Here is a 21,058-nt window from a genome sequence, read left to right on the forward strand (position 1 = left end):
AGGCCTTCCCTGAGGCAGTGAGCTGGAGCCTGTAGGCAGGATAAGGGCTAAGCAAGAGAATCCCCTCTTACCCAGCATGCACAGGGCCTTCACCCAGCACAGCACAGCACACTGAAATCTAGAACAGGGGCAAGAGCAAGAGACAAGAGCCTCTACAGTTCCCGACGACCCTTCACTAAGTGTATAGAAGTGCCCACAAAGGGCCTGGTATAGTAGCCTTGTGGCTGAAGTCCTCACCTTGCCACACTGGGATCCCATGTGGGTGCTGGTTCTAATCCCGGCAGCCCCACTTCCCACCCAGCTCTCTGCTTGTGGCCTGGGAGAGCGGTCGAGGACGGCCGAAAGTCTTGGGACCCTGCACCTGCACGGGAGACCCGGAAGAGTCTCTTGGCTTCGGATCGGCTCAGCTTTGGCTGTTGCGGTCGCTTGTGGAGTGAATCATCGGATAGAAGATCTTCCTCTCTGTGTCTCTCCTCCTCTCTGTATATCTGACTTTCCAATGAAAATAAATTTTTTATAAAGTACCCACAAAAAGTGAAGAACTTTGTGGCATCTGGACTGTGTGGCAGTCAGAGGTCTCAGATGTCCCTGCTCAGGTCCTGCTGCTCAGAGCCCAAGCTTGACAATCCTGTCCTCAAAACATTTGAAACCAATGATGAACTGACTTCAAGCAGGGTGATGACAGGCCCAGCCCTGGTTCTGCTACAACAAGACTGACTCAGCTCTCCACCCTAATAGCCTGACAGAGGGAGGATTACATCCGTTGCTGGTTACTGGCATTGCAGTTCCTTTACACAGCATCTGACATACACTAAAAAGTTAAAAGGAAGGCGAATAAGTGAGAAAAATAGTCAATAGAAGCTGACCTACAGAGACCTGCATATTAGAATTAGGAGCAAAGATTGTAAAATACTTCTCATAAATGTGGTTAAAGATTTAGTGGAAAAGGAGAATTATGTCCTTGAGCACATGGGGAATTTTCAGCAGAGAACTGAAAGCTCTAAAAAGAGAATGCTTAGGAATTCTCTCCCCACCCCTGCCACACACACACCCCTACCCCAGCTCCCACCCTGTACATGCAAAACAAGCAGTGTTTGGAAACAAATCGCTAGTCATTTTGGGAGAATGTAGAAACAGTATTTCTAAAATCATAGCCCCTGGGGCACAGTGGGTTAAGCTATCACCTGCAGGGCCGATATCCCATATTGAAGTGCTGGTTTGCAGTCCCATTGCTCCATTTCTGGTCCTGGACCCTTGACAGACACTTGGGAGAACTGGATAGAGATTCTGGCTCCTGGCTATGGCCTGGAGCTCTCTCTGTTTCTCTCCTATCTCTGTCATTCTCCTTGTAACTAAAGGCTTTTAAGAAAAATGAAATTGTAGCCCCTGAGACTATGGAGTCTTACTTTTATATAAGCCAGGAATTCAAACCCACAAGTTTCCACTACATACAAAGTGTCAAGGGGCTTGCAAAGGTAGATGAGTCCCAATTCAAGCACTCAGGGAGATGCAGTCCAGTGGATGGGCTGTGTGAACCTATTTCAGGGCAAAATCAGCCTGAAAGTGAGAGGTTGTCTGGCAAGGAGGAGGGTAGTGGAAGGCCTCACAGAAGACTGGGCAGTGTTTGGTCTGGGGAAGTAAAATGCTCATGTAGATTATATAGGTCTGGTTGCACCTGTCTGATGTCCCTGTGATCGCCAGGGCTCCAGGAGTCTCGGCTGTACACACAGACCACCACACACTGTGTGTGTGATGTGTTGGGGCTAGCTCCTCAGGCAGACCTGAGTTTTCAAGGAGGTTAGGCGAGAGAGCGGGTGGGGGCGGGGCAGCGGAAGAAGGATCAGCATTATGTTTACCAGTATTCTGACACAACAGAATCAGGCTTGGGGATTTTTACCCCTCCTTTTTATTCCCTTATGTGTGTTGTCTATACCTGTGTCACTATATTTACTGCATTTGTACAGCTTTTTGTACCCTTGGTTTAAGTTCTCATCCTGGGCAGCCACTTGCTTTTAAGTGCCCATGGCTTGTCACACCATGCCTTGTACATGCTCAGAGTTCAGTTGCCCATTGAGATTGAATTCAACTGCATGCTGAGTGAGCAGGACTTACAGCCAGGTGGTCTGTGCTCTTAATTTCTCTACCACGTTAAGGGTGGCATCTGGCAGATGGGCAGTAGAGTTCTGATTGTATGACAGTGTTGCCGAGTACTGCGCTTTGGGCTCCATGGGTTCTGATCTGTTCAGGATGTTGGGAAGGAGGGAGGAGGAGAGTGGGACCGGGAAGAAGCATTCCTGGTAGTTCTGGGGAATAGTAGGCTCTGAACAGAGCAAAGGCAGGGCAGGTGTAACAAAGACAGATTTGAAAGACAAATGATGATACAGACAGCCACAGTTCTCGAGGAGAGGCACAAAGACCAAGGTTTTGGTAGTACTTCAGGGGAAAGTGGTGGTACTATGATGGAAATAAGGAGCAGGTGGTGTCAGTTTGAGGGAGTGGACTGGCAGGAGAACAGTGAATGGGGAAACAACTGTCCTATGTGGGAAAGTCTTTAAATTTCCTTGGAGCCCACTCTGGCACTCCAGAGCTTCATTTCTTTCTTCCTGTTCCTCTGGGATGTCATGTCTTATGTTCCTGCTCAGCCTCGTGCCCTCTCCTGTTCTGAGGGTAGACGGGAGTGACCTCATTCTTAGAACTTTCCCAGTAGGAAAACTCCATCATTCTCCTACTCATGGCTGCCTACTGGAAGTTGTGGTTGGAGTTTATACACAGATGGATTGTAAAGAAATACAAAGGCTTGTGAATTCTATCCTATTTTCATGTCCTGGTAAATTAAGGCCTGCCTTCCTGTTGCCCAATTCTCTTGTTTCCATCTGAAATCTATGCAAGAGACAAATTTAAAGAGACATGGGAGGGAGATGGCCAACCACAGGATAGGACAGCAGGGAATTCTCATGCGACAAACTCGGCCATGCTGAGCCCACTGGCCTTCTTTAGCTGAGGCTTGCCGGGCCAGTTTCAGCTCCCTTTTTGCTCTCCTGACTGCCTCGGCAGCTGCTGTGTGTGGAGTGCCCTAATATGGCCATGGATGAATTTCATCAATTCTTCTTGGCTTTATGTTCTTATGCCCTAAGCATTGTGAGTTTCGGGCTACACCGCATCCATCCGGGCTCAACAGCCTCCATCCAGGCTAGACAGCCTTCATCTGGGCAAGACAGCATCCGTCTGGGCAAAACAGTGTCCATCCCGGCTAGACAGCATCCATCCGGCCTCTCATCTCTCCCAGGCTTTGGCTTCTCCACAGACCCTTCAAGGACTTCCTTCAGCCTTTGCTTGATCAAACAATGAAGCTCCAAGTTAACATCCCCCCTTCCCTACTCCGTGCTACCCACCAGGATGCCCTGCCCAAAATAACAGGCCTTGTTAAGCGTCATTGAGGGGAATTCTGCTGCTGATAAAGTGAGTTTAGTATATTCCACAACTGCCATAGCAGTAAAATGACAATGAAGGGTTTTGGTGGGGTTTTTTTTTTTCCCCTGAAGTCATGAAACCACAGGGGGAAAAAATAGGAGAGAGAGAAGATGCTAGCCACGAGGTCCTGGCAATCACAACGGCAAGTGTGAGCTCATCTATCAGACTTAGTGCCGACTTTGAAGCCAGGGTGAACTGGGCAGCAGCTCTCTTTGCACCTTAGAAAGCTTGGCAGTGGGGGCCCGGCGCGGTGGCGCAAGTGGTTAAAGGTCCTCGCCTCGCACGCCCGGGATCCCATATGGGCGCCGGTTCTAATCCCGGCAGCCCCGCTTCCCTTCCAGCTCCCTGCCTGTGGCCTGGGAAAGCAGTCGAGGACGGCCCAAAGCTTTGGGAACCTGCACCCGCGTGGGAGACCTGGAGGAGGCTCCTGGCTTCGGACTGGCATAGTATCGGCCCGTTGCGCTCACTTGGGGAGTGAATCATCGGACGGAAGATCTTCCTCTCTGTCTCTCCTCTCTGTATATCCGCCTTTCCAATGAAAAAAATAATAAAAATAAATCTTAAAAAAAAAAAAAAAGAAAGCTTGGCAGTGGATGGCACAGAGCACCCTCAGTGGCAGGGGTGCGATAAAGCCACAGTCAGGAGGATTGGGTATGAGAGGGGCCACAGTGGCTTAACGGGCTAGTCTTCTACTTACAAAGTAAGCATCCTATATGGGCTCTGGTTCATATTTTGGCTGCCCTGCTTCTTACCCAGCTCCCTGCTTATGGCCTGGGAAAGCAGCCTAAAAGAATCTCCCGGCTTTAGATTGGTTTAGCTCTCCCTGTTGGCAGCTATTTAGGAAGTAAACCAGTGGGTGGAACACTCTGTCCTCTGACACCTCCCAGAAAGGCAGCTTCCCTTTCCCCTCATTAGCAGAAGCCTGGAAACCTACTCTTTGCCAAGTGTAAAGCAGGTGGTCTTCATAGACCCCTGGCCCGTGTGGGATCATTGAACCAGACTCAGAAGGCCCACGTGAAGCCTTGCAGGTCTCTCCTGCAACTCTGTTCTCAAAGCAGCCAGCTTACAAGACGCTGCAAGTGCAAGTTTGAGAGATTCATCTCCAGGAAATCCACCAGTCCAGAAGAGAAAGGCTTCAGTAAATCGGTCCACACACATCCCTCTGCACTGAAGACGACTAACGCGTGTGCCCCGCCACTTCACAAATGGCTGAGCGTCATCGTCTGTCCATGAAAGCCTCCAACAGGAAAAGCTCAGCCGTGCAAACAGAACAAAGCGACTTGGAGCCAGAAGCTCTGCAGAAATCATAAACTTGCCCCTCCACCTCAGTGACCATATGTCTCTCAGGTAGAGGTGGTACCCTCAGAGGAAGGACTGCTTGGAAACTAAAAATATGATACCAGACATGAATAACCCAATAAATGGGAGATAAAATCTAGGCCACTGCCCCCAAAATAGGGCTTTATAAAAGGTGATACTAGGGTCTGATGTTGGCACCACAGGTTAAGCTACTGCCTATGAAGCTGGCATTCCTAATGAGTCTCCACTTGTGACCCAGCTCCCTATAATGTGCCTGGGGAAGCAGCAGAGGATGGCTCAAGTGCTTAGGGCCCCTAGCTTCCACCTAGCTTCTCCCAGTTCCCTGCCATTATGGCCATTTGGGGAGTGAACTAGCAGATGGAGACTCTCTCTCCCTCTCTGCCTCCTTACTTCTGCCTGCAACTCTGCTTTTCGAGTAATTTTTAAAAATAGTTCTGGAAAATGAGAGATGAAAGTATGAAAATCAGGGCATTGGCGTAAAAACCTCTGCTCTATATGAGACATTCTAGAAGAAGGAACTAAAAATAAAGAGATGAAAAAACATTTAAAGCAATTTCAAGCAACTTGCCAGAACTGAGAATGAGAAGCTTCTAAAGTCAAAGTCGAAATGACCTACCCAGCTTGAGAAATAGCAAGGTACGTCACGAATGATATTTCAGAACTCGAAGATGCTACAAATCCCAGGGAAGACATTAACAGACTGCATACTAAGGACAAAGAAAACAGAATGGCTCAGCAGTGGAACAGGACCTTCACATCCCTAGAGAATATTTTCTGCTTAGAATTCCATACCTAGCCAGAATATCTCAAGGTGGAATAGACGCTTCGTGATAATGTGGATTTTACAAAGTTGGCTTCCAAAATGTCCTTCTCCAGGAATGCACTTGTACTTCACCGAAGCCAAGGAGTCGAGAGAGTTCCCTGGTTGATGAGGCATGCTCCCCAGTGCTGCCGTATCAGCTGCTGAGCAGATCCAGAGAGCAGACAGCCAGGAGACAGAGAAATACGGGGATGCTAAGCAGGAAGTGTGGGAAACTGCTGATAGCAGTCACCTTGGAACTGAAAGCAGAGAATGGCGAAGGGATATTTCTCCTTACAGTTATGTGATGCTTGAATCTTTGCCCTAGCATGTATTACTTCTCTAATTTTTTTTTTTTAAATAGAAAGGGTGGGGACCAGGAACCAGGCCCCTTCCTAGCTAGATGCTTGACCCTTCGGTAAGGATGCCAGACTTCCGCTTTGGCTCAGAACCTGCCGAGGAGTTTTGCTGGGGAATCTATGTCCTCTACGCAACCTTTCCTGACAGTATTAGGCTCCTGCTTTCTGTCTATAGGAGAGGGAGGACCTAACTTTCTCCTGGAACACAAACCTTTCTCACCCGTTTCAGTGTTGGACTTTCCCTGCATAGGACCAGGGAGGGTTCCTCTGGACTCCTGGGCTGTGGTAGTCTTTCTTTAGCAAGGGCCTATCCATAAGCGTTTTCCCCACCATTTCCAAGACCCTGTTTCCCAATCATTAATCTCAGATGAAAGATTTGGCACTGTAGGCTTCCTCTGTCTTTGACCTCAGAGAAACATGTTGTGAATAGTTGTTTGTTTGCTTGCCAGAGATCTGATCTTTCCCTGGAAGGGCTGATTGGATCATAAAACCAGCATTAAATATGTGTCCTTGGTATTCTGGCTCTTCCGAATGGGTGGTAGGATATCTCCATCAAGGGCAAAATGGGAGCAGTGATATATGTCAGAGCAAGAGAAGGTTTACTGTCACTTGATAATGACTGTATTTCATAGTAATGCAATTTAAAACAACTCTGTAGTATGCTTTCAACCTTGGACTTTCTTTGCCGTTTTTCAGTGTCTTTGGATAAATCACCACAGAGCAACCCAGCCAAATGTCCAAGCCACCCACTTCCCTATTCCTGGCACATGAATTAGAGGGAGGCCAGCTGAACTCTGGTCCAAGCACTTAACTGACTTGTAGATCTGACTTTTGTTCCATGATATGAAACAAACAAAAAAGGAAAAAATAAAAAGTCCAGATATTAGCTAATTACCCCCAAACACCTCCAGCCTCTATAGTCCTGGCACACATGTGAAGCTGCCAGACAAGCTCTCTGTGAATGCAGACACTGGGACGGAGAGAAGACCCTGACCTCATGTGTCTCCCTGAACTGCAGCACTCACTTCTAGGCTCTTAAACTTCAGTGAAACCTGCCCAGAACAATTGTGAAAAACTTGGAAAACAGGGCCACTGAAGAAACATTGTAGGAGGCAGAGACACCAAGCTTAGGAAGTGAGAAATGTGATGAACAAGAATCGTGGGAACAGTAAGGGGAGAACAAAAGAAAACTGGTGTGTGTGGTAGTGCAGAGAATTTGGTTTAAATGTTACGAATGATCTTGCTTAAAGTTGACCGGGAATGGCCACAGCACCAGCCACTGTAGTCAGTTCACTTGGTCCATGGGCCAGGGTTCGCTGAGGCAGCCTCTCACTGGATGCCAAGACTCTGCAAGTTGGAGCAGTGGGAGAAATGTGACCATGTGGCATGAGTCCAGCACCTCTGCTTGGCCGCAGGATCTTATCAGGGATAGGACAGACTGGCCAGGCAGGGTACCATGAAAAGTGACAGACAGATCAGGTTGAAAGCATTCCAGAAAAGTCTCTTTCTGGCCCCTTGTTACCAGGCATGGCCATTTTTAGAAAGCAGGAAAAACAGTACCTGGAGAACATGTCTGAAAATGAGCAGAGGTACTACAGTAGTGGTGAGAAATGGAGGGATGTGGTGTAATTGGATTAATCCATAAATGACCTAGTCTTTGTCACAGAATTTTCTGTAGGGGAGATACCAGTTAGGAGGAGAGTCTCTTTTCTTTATTAAAAAAAAGTCACCCAATTGCAGGGAAACTTCAGCCACACCCTGAGTTAATGGGTAAGCCCAGTACTGACCCTGGGAACAGTGGTCCGGAGCCATTCTTCCACCAAAATGAGACATGTGTTTCCCACCATGGCTTCTGTTGTAACGGCTGACCTTGATCTTCCCCATCCTGCAGCTGGGATGAGAGCAGCTCCATCAGCAGTGGACTCAGCGATGCCTCGGACAACCTCAGCTCAGAAGAGTTCAACGCCAGCTCCTCGCTCAACTCCCTCCCGACCACTCCCACTGCTTCTCGCAGGAACTCCACAGTAGTGGTACATATGGGGGTCTGCAGAAATCCAGGCCACCTTCTCAAATGGGCCCCTGGGCAAACGGGGCAGTGCCTGTGCTGGTAGGAGGGGAAGCTGGCGCAGGCACCTGTATTCCATGGGATCAAGTCTGCAGACAATTGGCCAGATTCTTTAAAAACCAGTCAAGAAAAAAAAAAAAATAGTGCTAATCAGCCAACACATTAGATGTGGTCATAATGTCTGTATGGTGCCCACACTAATCTGGGGTGCTACATATGAGAGTCATTCCAATGGGAGAAGACAGAGCAGTCCAAATATCCTGCCTCTCTCTGGGAGCCCTAGGAGTAGGGGTAGAAACCCTGGCTTAGTCACCTGCTAACCAAAATAGATCCCCTTGCCTGTCTCTCACCACATGAGCATCTCCATCCACCTTTCCCTTCCCTTCTGCTCTGCAGCTGCGCACAGATTCTGAGAAGCGCTCACTGGCTGAAAGCGGGTTGAGCTGGTTTAGTGAGTCAGAGGAGAAGGCCCCCAAAAAGCTTGAGTACGACAGTGGCAGCCTGAAGATGGAACCTGGGACTTCCAAGTGGCGGAGAGATCGGCCCGAGAGCTGTGACGATTCCTCCAAGGGCGGGGAGCTGAAGAAGCCCGTCAGCCTGGGCCACCCTGGCTCCCTGAAAAAGGGCAAGACTCCCCCTGTGGCTGTCACCTCCCCCATCACCCATACGGCCCAGAGTGCCCTCAAAGTCGCAGGTAAGCCAGGAAAGATGGATGGCACAAGTTTCTCTGCTTGTTTCTCTTCCTGAGGGCCATGATCCTGGAGGGTGACAGCAGACTTTTGCATGACAGCTAGAGGCACATCACCCTATCTGGTTTTCAGGGCAGTCCTATCAGTTATGAGAGGTGGGTAGTACTGCCTACACCTGTCAAACTTGGGAACTGGTCCTGGCAAGAGGATAAGTGACTGGGCCACAGTCACAGAGCTCGAGAGTTGGTGGAGTGAGATGTGGCGTTCAGGATCCAGACTGGCCTCCCTTCCCATACTGCCCATTGCTTTCTAACCCAAGGCAAGTTGCTGTTGATAACCTGCAGGGAAGTCCTGAGCAAGTTATGACCTCAGGACAGTTACCTTAAACATCAGTGGATGGTCTTAGTTGTGAGGGACCACCTGCGTGACACCCCACAAAGATCGTGAGTAGCTGCCCAGTCTGGTGCCTACAAAGAAAAAATCATGGGCCATAGTTGGACTTCATCAACTTTTTCAGCCAGTCCTGCACAACTTGGGGATGGTGCTATCCTGTCCTTATTTTCCTCCTGTTTGACCAGTTGTTGGGTGCACTCCCTTCCCCTTCAACAGAAACAACAAAATCCTACCTTACCAACCCTGCCTACCGAGTCGGCCTACTAACATAGTTCCACAAGCTAATCTAGCACCGGCCTACCCACATTGGAGCCTGTAGGGTACTATGAAGGCTTCCCTTCTCTCACAAAGGAAAGCAAAAAGAACATGTAAAGTTCTAGTTCTGATCCATTTCAGCTACTTCTTTTATGTCTCCTGACCTCTTTTAGGCAAGCCTGAAGGCAAGGCCACAGACAAGGGCAAACTCGCCGTGAAAAACACCGGGCTGCAGCGTTCCTCCTCGGATGCTGGCCGGGACCGCCTGAGTGAGGCCAAGAAGCCACCATCGGGCATCGCACGGCCCTCCACTTCAGGCTCCTTTGGCTATAAGAAGCCACCCCCTGCCACCGGCACCGCCACCGTCATGCAGACTGGTGGCTCAGCCACTCTCAGCAAGATCCAGAAGTCCTCGGGCATTCCCGTGAAGCCTGTTAATGGGCGCAAGACTAGCCTGGATGTGTCCAACAGTACAGAGCCTGGCTTCCTCGCTCCTGGAGCCCGCTCCAACATCCAGTATCGGAGCCTGCCCCGGCCAGCCAAGTCTAGCTCCATGAGTGTAACCGGTGGGAGGGGTGGCCCACGCCCTGTCAGCAGCAGCATTGACCCCAGTCTCCTGAGCACCAAGCAGGGAGGGCTCACACCCTCCAGACTGAAGGAGCCTTCCAAGGTAGCCGGTGGACGGGCCACTCCGGCACCGGTCAACCAGACAGATAGGGAGAAGGAGAAGGCCAAGGCCAAAGCAGTGGCCTTGGACGCAGATAACATCTCCTTGAAGAGCATTGGCTCCCCGGAAAGTACTCCCAAGAACCAAGCAAGCCACCCACCGGCCACCAAGCTGGCCGAGCTGCCCCCAACCCCTCTCAGGTGAGGTGCCACGCTCGAGCAGTCTCTACCACATCTGTTTGTTCTCATGGGTGTCCACCTACAACTCCTCACCTAAACCAGGCACGGTGTGTCCCCTGCTTCACACTGCGGGTGCCCCAAGTCAAGTATCAGATTTTCACAGCCACATTATATAAGCCTCTGAGCCTGGCAAATAGCCAGAAGCCAAAGTATTGGGGCTGGTGGGTCCCAGTGGTCCCATGTTCTCTTGTTCTGATTCTGTTATCCTCAGTATTTTCTCTTCATCTCTCCCAGGACCACAGCCAAGAGCTTTGTCAAGCCACCCTCACTCGCCAACCTGGACAAGGTCAACTCCAACAGCCTGGACCTCACCCCGTCCAGCGACAACCACGCACCCAAAGTCTCAGATCTCCACACCACAAGCTCCACCTCAGGCGGTGCTCTCTCTTCCTGCTTCACCCCCAGTCCAGCCCCCATCCTTAATATTAACTCTGCCAGCTTCTCCCAGGGCCTGGAGCTAATGAGTGGGTTCAGTGTCCCGAAGGAAAGCCGTATGTACTCCAAACTCTCAGGCCTGCACAGGAGCATGGAGTCCCTCCAGATGCCAATGAGCCTGCCCAGTGCCTTCCCTAGCAGCTCACCCGTCCCCACACCCCCTGCTCCAGCTGCTGCTCCTGCAGAGGAAGAGGCTGAAGAACTGAGCTGGAGCGGAAGTCCCAGGGCCGGGCAGCTGGACAGGTGGGTGGCCGGGCAGCTGGACAGGTGGGTGGCCGGGCAGCTGGACAGGTGGGTGGCCGGGCAGCTGGACAGGTGGGTGGCCGGGCAGCTGGACAGGTGGGTGGCCCAGGCCAGAGCTGAGCCCGAGCCTGCTTCTATGCCATAAACTCATATAGTCCCTAGCAGTACTATTTTGTATACACCATTGCTGCTTGGTGATTTTCAAATATTATCTCATTTGTTAAGTTATTTCGCTGCCTTTACAGCTCCATAGGACCTTGTAGGCTTTGTTTAATTATCATTCTTGAATGACGTGTTCAGGAACTCATGCCTGGTTGAACCTGTCTTCCAAAGCATCCGCTTCTGAGTCCAGATTGATTTCTGTTGTCATGACCCAGTCTTCATCTCCCATGTGGAATCAGTGAGAGAAAATGCATTCAGTGGGCCCGGCCCGGTGGCCTAGCAGCTAAAGTCCTCGTCTTGAATGCACCAGGATCTCATATGGGTGCTGGTTCTAATCCCGGAAGCTCTACTTCCCATCCAGCTCCCTGTTTGTGGCCTGGGAAAGCAGTCGAGGACGGCCCAAAGCCTTGGCACCCTGCGCCCACGTGGGAGACCCGGAAGAGGCTCCCGGCTTAGGATTGGCTCAGTTCCGTCTGTTGCGGTCACTTGGGGAGTGAATCATTAAATGGAAGAACTTCCTCTCTGTCTCTCCTCCTCCTGTATATCTGACTTTCCAATAAAAATAAGTAAATCTTAAAAAAAAAAAAAAGAAAGAAAGAAAAAGAAAATGCATTCAGTATTCCTGATAAAGGTCCCAGGTGTAAGCCCAGTAAAGGCCATTTTGTTTATAGAGATGAAGGGATTTGTGTTTTATGTTTTATGTCTGGAGTCTAGATCCCTGAGACCTATAGTTCCAAACTGAGTCCCTTTGTTATTTATTTGTTTGTTTGTTTGTTTAACTATATTTATTTGAAAAGCAAAATTATAGGAAGGCGAGAAAGAGGTCTTCACTGATTCACTCCCCACATGGCTGCACCCAGGAGCCTGGAACTCCATCTGAGTCTCCCACATGGGTGACAGGGGTCCAGTTACTTGGACCACCTTTTACTGATTTTCCAGGCATACTAGCAAAGAATTGGAACAGCTGAGATTCAAACCAACACCTATATGATATTGCTAGTGTAACAGTCAGCAGCTTAACCCCTCTGCTTCACAATGCCAGCTCTCAAGCTATAGTTTGCAAGATAGACCCACATACTTCCTCTCTTTCTTTGTCTCTACAGTAACCAGCGGGATCGGAACACTCTTCCCAAGAAAGGGTTCAGGTAACTCTTAGATATGCTTTTTTCTTTCCTGTCCCTGGGGCATCTTGTCCGTATGAAAGCTGGTGGTATGGCATGGCTCTGGCCCTGGTCATGCAGCCAGTGGGCCTATGAGTCTCAGGGTCCTCTTTGGTCATGTCTATATGGCACTTCGCAGCCAGTTGGCCCCAGTGTCACAGGAGCAGCCCTCACAGCAGGACTTCTTGCATGTTGTCTTGGGGGAGAAGTAAGCTGACAGTTAGGGATCCCCCATGGAGCTGCACCAACCTGTTCTCCCCAGCCTGACTGAGCTTTTGCTTGAGATAGTGCAGTGTGCCCCTGGGGTCAGTGCAGTGTACTCCTGGGGTCACTCACAGGCCTTGTGTAGCCTTCTCCTGCAAAGGGTGATTCCCGGGGCATGGGGACTCCTGCAGCCAAAGTGCACAGCCAGAAGCAAGAGGCTGTGAAGTGAGCCCTTCCTGGGATACTTGCCCGTCTGCCGGCGCCCTCTGGGGCTCTGTACGAGGCTGCTAGGGCGCCACCCTGATGCCATCCTTCCCCCTCGTCCTGCTCTCAGACTGTCCCTGTGTAGCTGTCCCTGGCTGAGTCCTGCTGCCGTCTGCAGGTACCAGCTGCAGTCCCAGGAAGATCCCAAAGAGCGGCGGCATTCCCACACCATCGGTGGCCTGCCCGAGTCCGACGACCAGGCCGAGCTGCCTTCCCCCCCAGCACTGTCCATGTCCTTGAGTGCCAAGGGCCAGCTCACCAACGTAGGTCAGTGTTCTCCGGCTTTTGCTGTGGTGGTGGGGGAGTGGAGGTGGAAGAGGGTCCTCTCTGTGAGGCAGTGGATTTTGGGGTCTCATTGTGAAATGCCTCTGCTCTGAGTTGCTTCACGGTGCCTGTTTGTCCACCTGGAATCAGACTGGAGGCAAAGTGTCTCAGGATGCCATATAGAAAAGGTGTCCCAACCTGGGTACAAGTTCTGGGGTCCTTGTAGCATCAGGGAGTCTGAATAATGACACGGAAGACCCATGAGCCAAAGGTCTGGGGGCCAAACCAGTGCAGTGAGCTGCCGTGCCACGCGCCACCAGGGCAACAGACAGACTCAGCTCAGGAGAAGTGGGGACTAGTTGTTGATTCACAGACTGTGCCTTCAGACCCAGAAAATTCCAGCACCCCTGACTTGTTCTGTCTGGACCAGGGCCATTCTAGCCTCGAGCCAGAGCTGACTAAAGCCTCTCCTAGCTACACCCTGTCCAAAGCCCAGGGGGAAGGGAAGTGAAGAGAAAGAGGCTCCGGAAGTCAGAGCCAGGGCAGAAAGGGAGCTTGGGCTGGAGGCCCCAGCACAACAGCCATAGTTCTGGGGAGCAGTCGCCAGGATGGGTCCCTAGGGACCCTGGTTGGACAGTGCCTGCTGGAGGTCTCTTGCTCATCTCCTGTGTCTCTCAGAGCCATCTTTTCACTCCGCTGATTAAGAGCAGTTGCTGAAGGACAGAGACCCAAAAGCATGCCTGTGTGTGATGGAGGGGAGGCTGAGGCAGGCAGAAGGAAGGTACTGTTAGCCAGGGAAGACAGTTCTGGAGAAAGGGTCATCTGGCCTCTGCAGGGCCTGTGTGCTGTCCGCCCACATTGAGAACCGAGTGGGAATACACCTGCACTGGACAGTGAGGGGGTGGCAGGCACACTGAAGGGGGCAAGAAGCCCTCTTCTACATAGGTCTTCAAGGGCAGGGTAGGGACAGACATACACCTGTGCAGAGGCCAGAGACGTAACAGGGAACCCCATGTGGACATGTGCCCTGCAGGACTGTCTTCCCTTTCAGGGACAGGGTAGAGGGGAGTGGGGAGGTTCCCACAGGCAAGCAGGATGCAGCAGAGCCTGTTGCCTGCCACAGCCATGTCTGGCCTCCAAGCCAGGGGAAGGCTGCACATGGAGGGCCACCATTCTGTAGGGCCACACCCTTTTCTGGCTGATTCTGTTGCATCCTTTGGATCCCAATCTCGGTCTGAATTCTCAGTCTTCCCAAGCTGCCAACTGCTGTGCATGAGAGAACCACACCATCCCATTTCCATCGGGGATGGCACATCCCCGCCATGGGAATGTTTCAGAAGAGCTGCCAGCCCCCCAGCCTCAGCGGCCAGGGTCACGGGAAGACCTCCAGCCCAGGCAGCAGGTCCTTCTCTGCTAGGGTTTGCTCTCCCACAGGGGACCCCGCTCTTAGCCATCAGCTGCCTGCACACTCCCCCCGCCCCACCTGCTCCTCCTTTCCTGTTCCCAACCCCACCCCGTTGGCTTCTTACACTCCCAGTGCGTGCCAGCTGCCAAGGGCCCCAAGAGCTGATGCCCCTGCCTCTTCTCCTGCCCTCCCTCCCCCTCTCCCATCCCCTCCCTCTGTCCTTCCAGTGAGTCCCACTGCGGCCACCACGCCAAGAATCACCCGCTCCAACAGCATCCCCACCCACGAGGCGGCCTTCGAGCTGTACAGCGGCTCCCAAATGGGGAGCACCCTGTCCCTGGCCGAGAGATCCAAAGGGATGATTCGGTCAGGATCCTTCCGAGACCCCACGGATGATGGTGAGACTTCATGCCAGCGCGGTTCACGCTCATTCCAGTCCTGCTGGGTCCCCACTACCACCTCTTCCACACACACACACACAAACACACATACACACTCTTCACAGAACATGGACTTGGGCCATTTCAGTTCTTCCCATACCTTTGTAGGGTCTGGGGGCCCAGAAATCTCGGGTGGTATTTCCTGGCTTGGGGCTTTGGGATGGAACATCTGTCATTGGGGTCAATGGGAGGGAGACCAGGCGTGCAAGGGTACCATGATACTCTTGGGGTACTCAGAGAGCCCTGCCTGTGTACCCCATCCTTCCAGCCATAGTCTTGCCACCTTGCAGTCTCTCTAAGATGTACAGAAAAGATACCTGGGTCCCCTGGCAGCTCTTCAATCCTTAAACAGTAGTAGGCATCTGATTCTTCTTTCAGAATGTTTCACGGAGTGGCTCCCCAGGGCTGTCTGGTTGTTGGTGTTGATGTGCGCGTGGGTGTCGGTCAGAAGCTGAAGCCCAGGCCTTGTAGGGCTGGCAGACTTCTTAGCAGTGATTTTAGGGTGCATTGCTGCCTATTCAGACAAGGATTTACCATGTGCACCTGGCCGGGAAGCAGGGAGGTAGGCGCTGAGGCAGGTGCCCCCGGGGTTGCTGCAAAGAAGAGACACAGGCGAAGTGCAGCTGGGGCTCAGCAGCTCCATGAGAACCTTCCGTTCTCTGGCTTGGAAAAACAAGCCACGACTGTTTCTGCACACCTCCCTGCCCTGTGACCCGAGGAGCAGGCTGTGCGAAGGACACCTGCCACCCCAGGCTGCCAGAGTCTGTAGACAGACAGGAGGCCGACTGCGCCCAGGATCCTGGCTCGCTGGCACCAACTGCCGGCTTGGGACTGCAGTGGCATCACTTGGGGTCCCCGGTTCTGTTTGCTCTAGATGGCCTCCAGAATTAAAATCGGAGCTCCTACCTTGCGGCTCCACCCAGGACGCCCTTGTCCCAGCAACATGCACTAACTCTGTGTTTTCCTCTCTTCCAGTGCACGGCTCTGTGCTGTCCCTGGCCTCCAGCGCCTCCTCCACGTACTCCTCAGTAAGAGTGCTGATCTTGCCCCCCACCCCCTCCGCTCCCTCCATGCCATGCTCCCTGAGCCCACTCTGGTGGGGTAGCTGGGCCTGCAGTATCCTCCTTCGACCTTGAGGGTGTGAGGCACCCCCTTGTCAGAGTGCTGTGGGACTGGCAAGGGGAAGTGGGAAGGTTTCCAAGGCTCCATAGCGCTCATAGTGAGCAGAGCTGACCTGGGGTGCTGTGTAGACAAGAGGGGGATTGCAGGAACAAAATGGCCCCCTCAAGCTGGTAGCTGTCAGAGTTCATTTTCCAACTGGTCAGCGATTTGTCACACAGCCCCCTTGTCTGGATGTGAACTCCAGAAGAACCCATATTTTTAGCACCCCTACCCCCAAGCTGAGTCCCCTGAGCAGCAGGGGTGGGACTCTAGGCCGGCAGTCCCCTCCATCTCTGCCTCACGCTTGCTGAGTTCCTCTCCTGATTCTGGGGCCTGGCACTTCACCTTCATAGTAACCGCCTCCCCTTCCTCTCTCTCTCTCCTCCTGCGCTCCCTTCTTCAGGCTGAGGAAAGGATGCAGTCCGAGGTAGGACGCGAAGCTTTGTCTGCTCACTAACGCTGCTTTACCCCATTTCCGCCCACTTCCCGTGCTTTGCCCACCACCAGTAGTTTCCATTTCTCTTCCCTCCACAGCAAATCCGGAAGCTCCGTAGGGAACTGGAGTCATCCCAGGAAAAAGTGGCCACCTTGACATCTCAGCTTTCCGCCAACGTGAGTGCCATGGAGTAGGACAGGAGCTGCGCGGTTGTCCTGGCCAGATTCGGACCACAATTCCCCCAGAGAGGAAGGGCTTCTAACACAGACCACCCTGGGCTGGGGCCGCCACGGTATGGGGCAGCTTCCCCACTCGCCCATGGAGACCTGGGGCCTTGTCCTCCTACTCTTGAGTCACGTTAGTGACAGGAATGGGTGTGCTCATGTCTGGGGAGTGTCTCATCTTTGTCACATGCAGACACTGCATTGGGCATTACAATTCTCTCACCCAGAACTCCCTCATACCCACAGCCCTGGACAGCTGGCAGAAAGGGCCTAAGTCAGGATCTGTCCCCAGTGACTTGGGGCTTTTTGTTTTTCCGGCCTCACTTTGGCTGCTGGGTGAGCCAGAGCCACCTCCTCTGAGCGGGCGGTGGTGATTTCGCCCCTGGGACCAAGCTGCAGCCACAGAGCACATGAGCCGTCGTCCCATCCCCCGCCCCCCCCCACGGTCCCCGAAGCTGTAAACAACAGCTGAGCCGGATCTGCAGGAGCTTTCCAAGCGTACAAAAGGAGCCATGTCTGCAGTTTCCGCAGTCACTTCTGGTTCTCTCCCTTCCTCTCTCCGGGGAACCCAGCTGTCGGGCCTGGACCCGCCCCCTTGGAAGCAGTTAGAAGGCTCCCCACCAGGTCTTGTGTGTTGCCAGTCCACATGACGGACGGCAATAGTTCTCACTATGCAGCCAGGTGCACGCATACCTGCATGTTGGAGCATTTTTTCCCTCATTCCTGGGGACCTTTAAAAGTTACAGCATCAACAAGAAGCATCCTGCTGTCATGCCCCAACCTCTGAGGCTGGTGACTTGGGTCACGTCCTGCACACCGCAGGAAATTCATGTCTGGGAGATGCTTGAGGGAGAGGCACTGGGAGGCAGAGAACATGATTATGTCTGATTTACTTGTGCTGCCATCTGCCAGCCATCGTGCTGTCAGGGCTGGGCTGGAGCCAAGAAAGTGAGTGCAAAGGGTGATTTTTTTTTTTCCCTTAGAGCAGGAAGTTCCCTTTGGCTAAATGAGGACTCACTCAGCACCCAAACACACCACAGAGACCCCTACATCCCAGAGGCGGGTTTTCGCCCAGGGTCCAAGCCCTGCCCTGAGCAGGACTCTGGGGAGATCCCCCAGCTCTCTTGGGGATACTGTAATCCCACCTGACTCATGTCAGGTTCTGTGGGATTTGCTGCTGAAGCAGAAGAGGTGGAAGCACGGCCTGGATGGACCAGGACAGGCATCGGCCACCAATCCCCCTCACACGTTTGTTTTCTGCATGCCCACTGCTTAAGGACTGGGGGTCTGACCAGTCCTCAAGTCCGCTGCTGAAAAGAAGGACATACCTGTGGGAGGGGCGGAAAGCCCTGTCCTGAGCCAGGATAAGCACTCAGTGGGGTGGGAGGGTGGGTAGGAGTTCTGCCGGTAAGCAGATTTCCAGCCTTTAAGTTTACAGGCAGGCAAAGACATGGGGGTGTAGAAAAGCGAACAGGGAAGTGTGAGGTGGAGCGGAAGGGCACCAGTACGTTGTGCAGCAGGTGGAAGTAAACTGCTCAGGTCCGGATGCCTCCCTGTGTGAGATCCAGGCCTTTACATGGGCAGGCCCCACGTGTGTCCCAGGGGCCATGGGTGAAGACCACAGTTGCCTCTACAGGTTCCTTCACTTGTCTGATTTCCCGGTGCCGATCTGCCAAGAATTGGAACTGTGCCCATTCCACTTCACCCCCATCCCACAGTGGGGTAGGCCTCAGCTCCCCCTCAGCCTTCCCTAGGCTGCCTTTCACACAGAGGTCCCCTGCTGCCTCCTCCACCTCTTGTGAAGCACACCTGACACCTAGTGGCCACATGGCGGCATGTCCATCACAAGCAGAGCAAAGATCTGGCGGCAGCTTGGAAACAGGCCCACCGCTAAACTAAGACCCCTGGGAGCAGCCGGAACAGCTGCCCCTGGGAGGACCAGCTCCCTAAACAGTGGGAAGTTCAATCAAAGCAGTAGGATCAAGCCAGATATCATGACCCCCACCCCAGCTGCCCCCACATGTCTTGTGCACGTGCCTCTGGTAGGTGACAACCCCTCTAAGTCTGCCAGAACGCCCAGAGCCTACCCACCCTCCCACTGTCTGTGTGGTTTCAAGAAGTGCGTTCCTGCCCAGAACGCATTGTCTGCTCTGGACGCTCTACGGGGGTTTGTGGGCCTCATTTGACTCAGAGACACAGACGCCACTAGGCTTCTGTCTGTGGCTGTGGCCACCTTTGCCTAGCCATGCCGAGCGTGTGCAGGTAAAGGACCCTTCTTTGTGTTGTTGCAGGCTAACCTCGTGGCTGCTTTTGAGCAAAGCCTGGTGAACATGACGTCCCGCCTGCGGCACCTGGCAGAGACGGCCGAAGAGAAGGTGGGAGACTCGGGGAAGGAGGTGGCGGCATGGGAAAGGGACTCCTCTGGACAGCCTGGCTGGGGCCAACCTTCCTATCTTGAGTGGCAGCACCTGCTCGCCACCTGGTGCCACTGCTCCACCCAGCGGGGAAATTCCTATCACTTCTGTCACAGGACACGGAGCTGCTGGATCTGCGGGAAACCATCGATTTTCTCAAGAAGAAGAACTCAGAAGCCCAGGCTGTTATTCAGGGAGCCCTCAATGCCTCGGAGGCCACGCCCAAAGGTGGGGCACTGCGCTGCGGGTGCAGGGAGAGCGGCCACACGCCAGGCAGGGTACCTTTTACAGGTTTTTATCAGAGCCCATGATATGCTGGATGCCATAGCAAATTCCAAGGAGTCAAAGTCTGATGTCCTGGGGGCAGGGGTCACCATCCAGAGGATGGGAGCAAGTGCAAGAGGCTCACTAACCCCCTTGGGCCGGTGGGCCTTGGCCTTGCCCTGCAGGCCCAAGCCATTACAGAGCCTGCACCAAGCACAGTCACTGGTCCTGCTGTGTATCCACGCTCATGTGGGTTCCATCAAATGGGGACACTACTGAGGCAGCCACAGGAAGCAGAGGTTTTGCAGGGCTCAAATGGCATATCCTTTGGGGCCATCAGCAGCCTGCCAGCCTGGCTGCTGACACTTGGGGTTGGGGCCTGCGAAAGAGACGAGTCTGCTCCAGGCCTCCTGGAGGCCCTGGCTCCCTTCCTGTTTGCAGGCAGTTTTCTCTCCCATTGCACTATAAACAGGCCCCGCCATGCAGTGTCCTCTGGCACCTCACCCTGCCAGGGCCTCTGTCATCTAAGTGTGGCCCTTGTGCCCTCCCCATCCACCAGGGAGCACAGTTAGCAGCTTCCAGCGAGAACTCCATCCACTCTTGCCCATTCCATTGGTTTGGACCAGTTTGGTCCTTGTTTTTGTCTCCTATTTTGCTGAAAGATGCTACCCCTTCAGCCTTAGGACAGAGATCTTCTTTTTTTTTTTTAAAGATTTATTTTTCTTATTTTTTCATTGGAAAGGCGGATATACAGAGAGGAGGGACAGAGAGGAAGATCTTCCGTCCGATGATTCACTCCCCAAGTGAGCGCAACGGCCGATGCTATGCCGATCCGAAGCCAGGAGCCTCTTCCGGGTCTCCCACGCGGGTGCAGGGTCCCAAAGCTTTGGGCCGTCCTCGACTGCTTTCCCGGGCCACAGGCAGGGAGCTGGAAGGAGGAAGCGGGGCTGCCGGGATTAGAACCGGCGCCCATATGGGATCCTGGGCGTGCAAGGCGAGGACCTTTAACCACTTGCGCCACCGCGCCGGGCCCAGGACAGAGATCTTCTATCCACTGATTCAATCCCCAAACAGCTACAAAGACCAGGGATGGGCCACTTTGAAGCTGGGAGAGAGGAGCTTCTTCTAGATCTCCTATATAGGTGCAGGGGCCCAAGGCCTTGGACAATCTTCTGGCTTTCCAGGCGCATTAGCAGAAAATTAAATTGGAAGTGAAGCAACCAGGACTCGAACTGGTGCCCAAACAGGATGCTGGTGCCACAAGCTGAGGATTAGCCTGCTGCGTCATCATGTTGGCTACTTTCTAAGATCATCTTAGCTCTTTCCTCCTTCACGGGACTACTTACCTCCTTTTCACACCTAACCTCATTATAATTTTTATTCTTCTGTTACCATCACTCTACCAGAACTTTCATCTAAGGTCCCAGTGACCCCTTTTCCCCAAAAATCCAACTTACTGTTTGTACTTACTTTCCTTGACTTCTGTGGGATGGAGGTAACACCTGGTAAGAAGAAGTTCATTGTTTGAAGTCAAAACAATATGTGCTGACACCCAGCCCAGTGCCAGGCATCTCCTCTCTGCTGATCCCCCAAGAGACATCCCATCTTTCTCCATTAAACTCTCCCCCCAGCTTCCTGTTTTATTTATTTTAGAGACAGAGAGAGGCACAAGTTCCCATGGACTAGTTCACTCCCCAGTGTGAGCATGGAGTTGGGTCAGGACAG

General features: G+C 52.7%; 1 protein-coding gene across 2 annotated transcripts in view; it reads left to right on the top strand.

Moving 5' to 3' along the window:
* Positions 1-21,058, top strand: part of NAV1 (neuron navigator 1) — a 213,658-nt gene that overhangs the window by 170,126 nt on the left and 22,474 nt on the right. For both annotated transcript variants that reach the window (XM_040985431.1, XM_040985432.1), the window contains 12 exons: positions 7,841-7,979; positions 8,411-8,708; positions 9,525-10,218; positions 10,492-10,935; positions 12,201-12,242; positions 12,844-12,992; positions 14,622-14,792; positions 15,810-15,862; positions 16,399-16,422; positions 16,530-16,607; positions 18,947-19,030; positions 19,186-19,297. In XM_040985431.1, coding sequence (XP_040841365.1) covers positions 7,841-7,979; positions 8,411-8,708; positions 9,525-10,218; positions 10,492-10,935; positions 12,201-12,242; positions 12,844-12,992; positions 14,622-14,792; positions 15,810-15,862; positions 16,399-16,422; positions 16,530-16,607; positions 18,947-19,030; positions 19,186-19,297 — 2,288 coding nt within the window. The remainder of the gene's footprint in view (positions 1-7,840; positions 7,980-8,410; positions 8,709-9,524; positions 10,219-10,491; positions 10,936-12,200; positions 12,243-12,843; positions 12,993-14,621; positions 14,793-15,809; positions 15,863-16,398; positions 16,423-16,529; positions 16,608-18,946; positions 19,031-19,185; positions 19,298-21,058) is intronic.

Source organism: Ochotona curzoniae, unplaced genomic scaffold (genome assembly GCF_017591425.1).
Source record: "Ochotona curzoniae isolate NIBS_2020 unplaced genomic scaffold, NIBS_Ocur_1.0 contig_430, whole genome shotgun sequence".
In the NCBI taxonomy this organism is placed as follows: Eukaryota; Metazoa; Chordata; class Mammalia; order Lagomorpha; family Ochotonidae; genus Ochotona; species Ochotona curzoniae.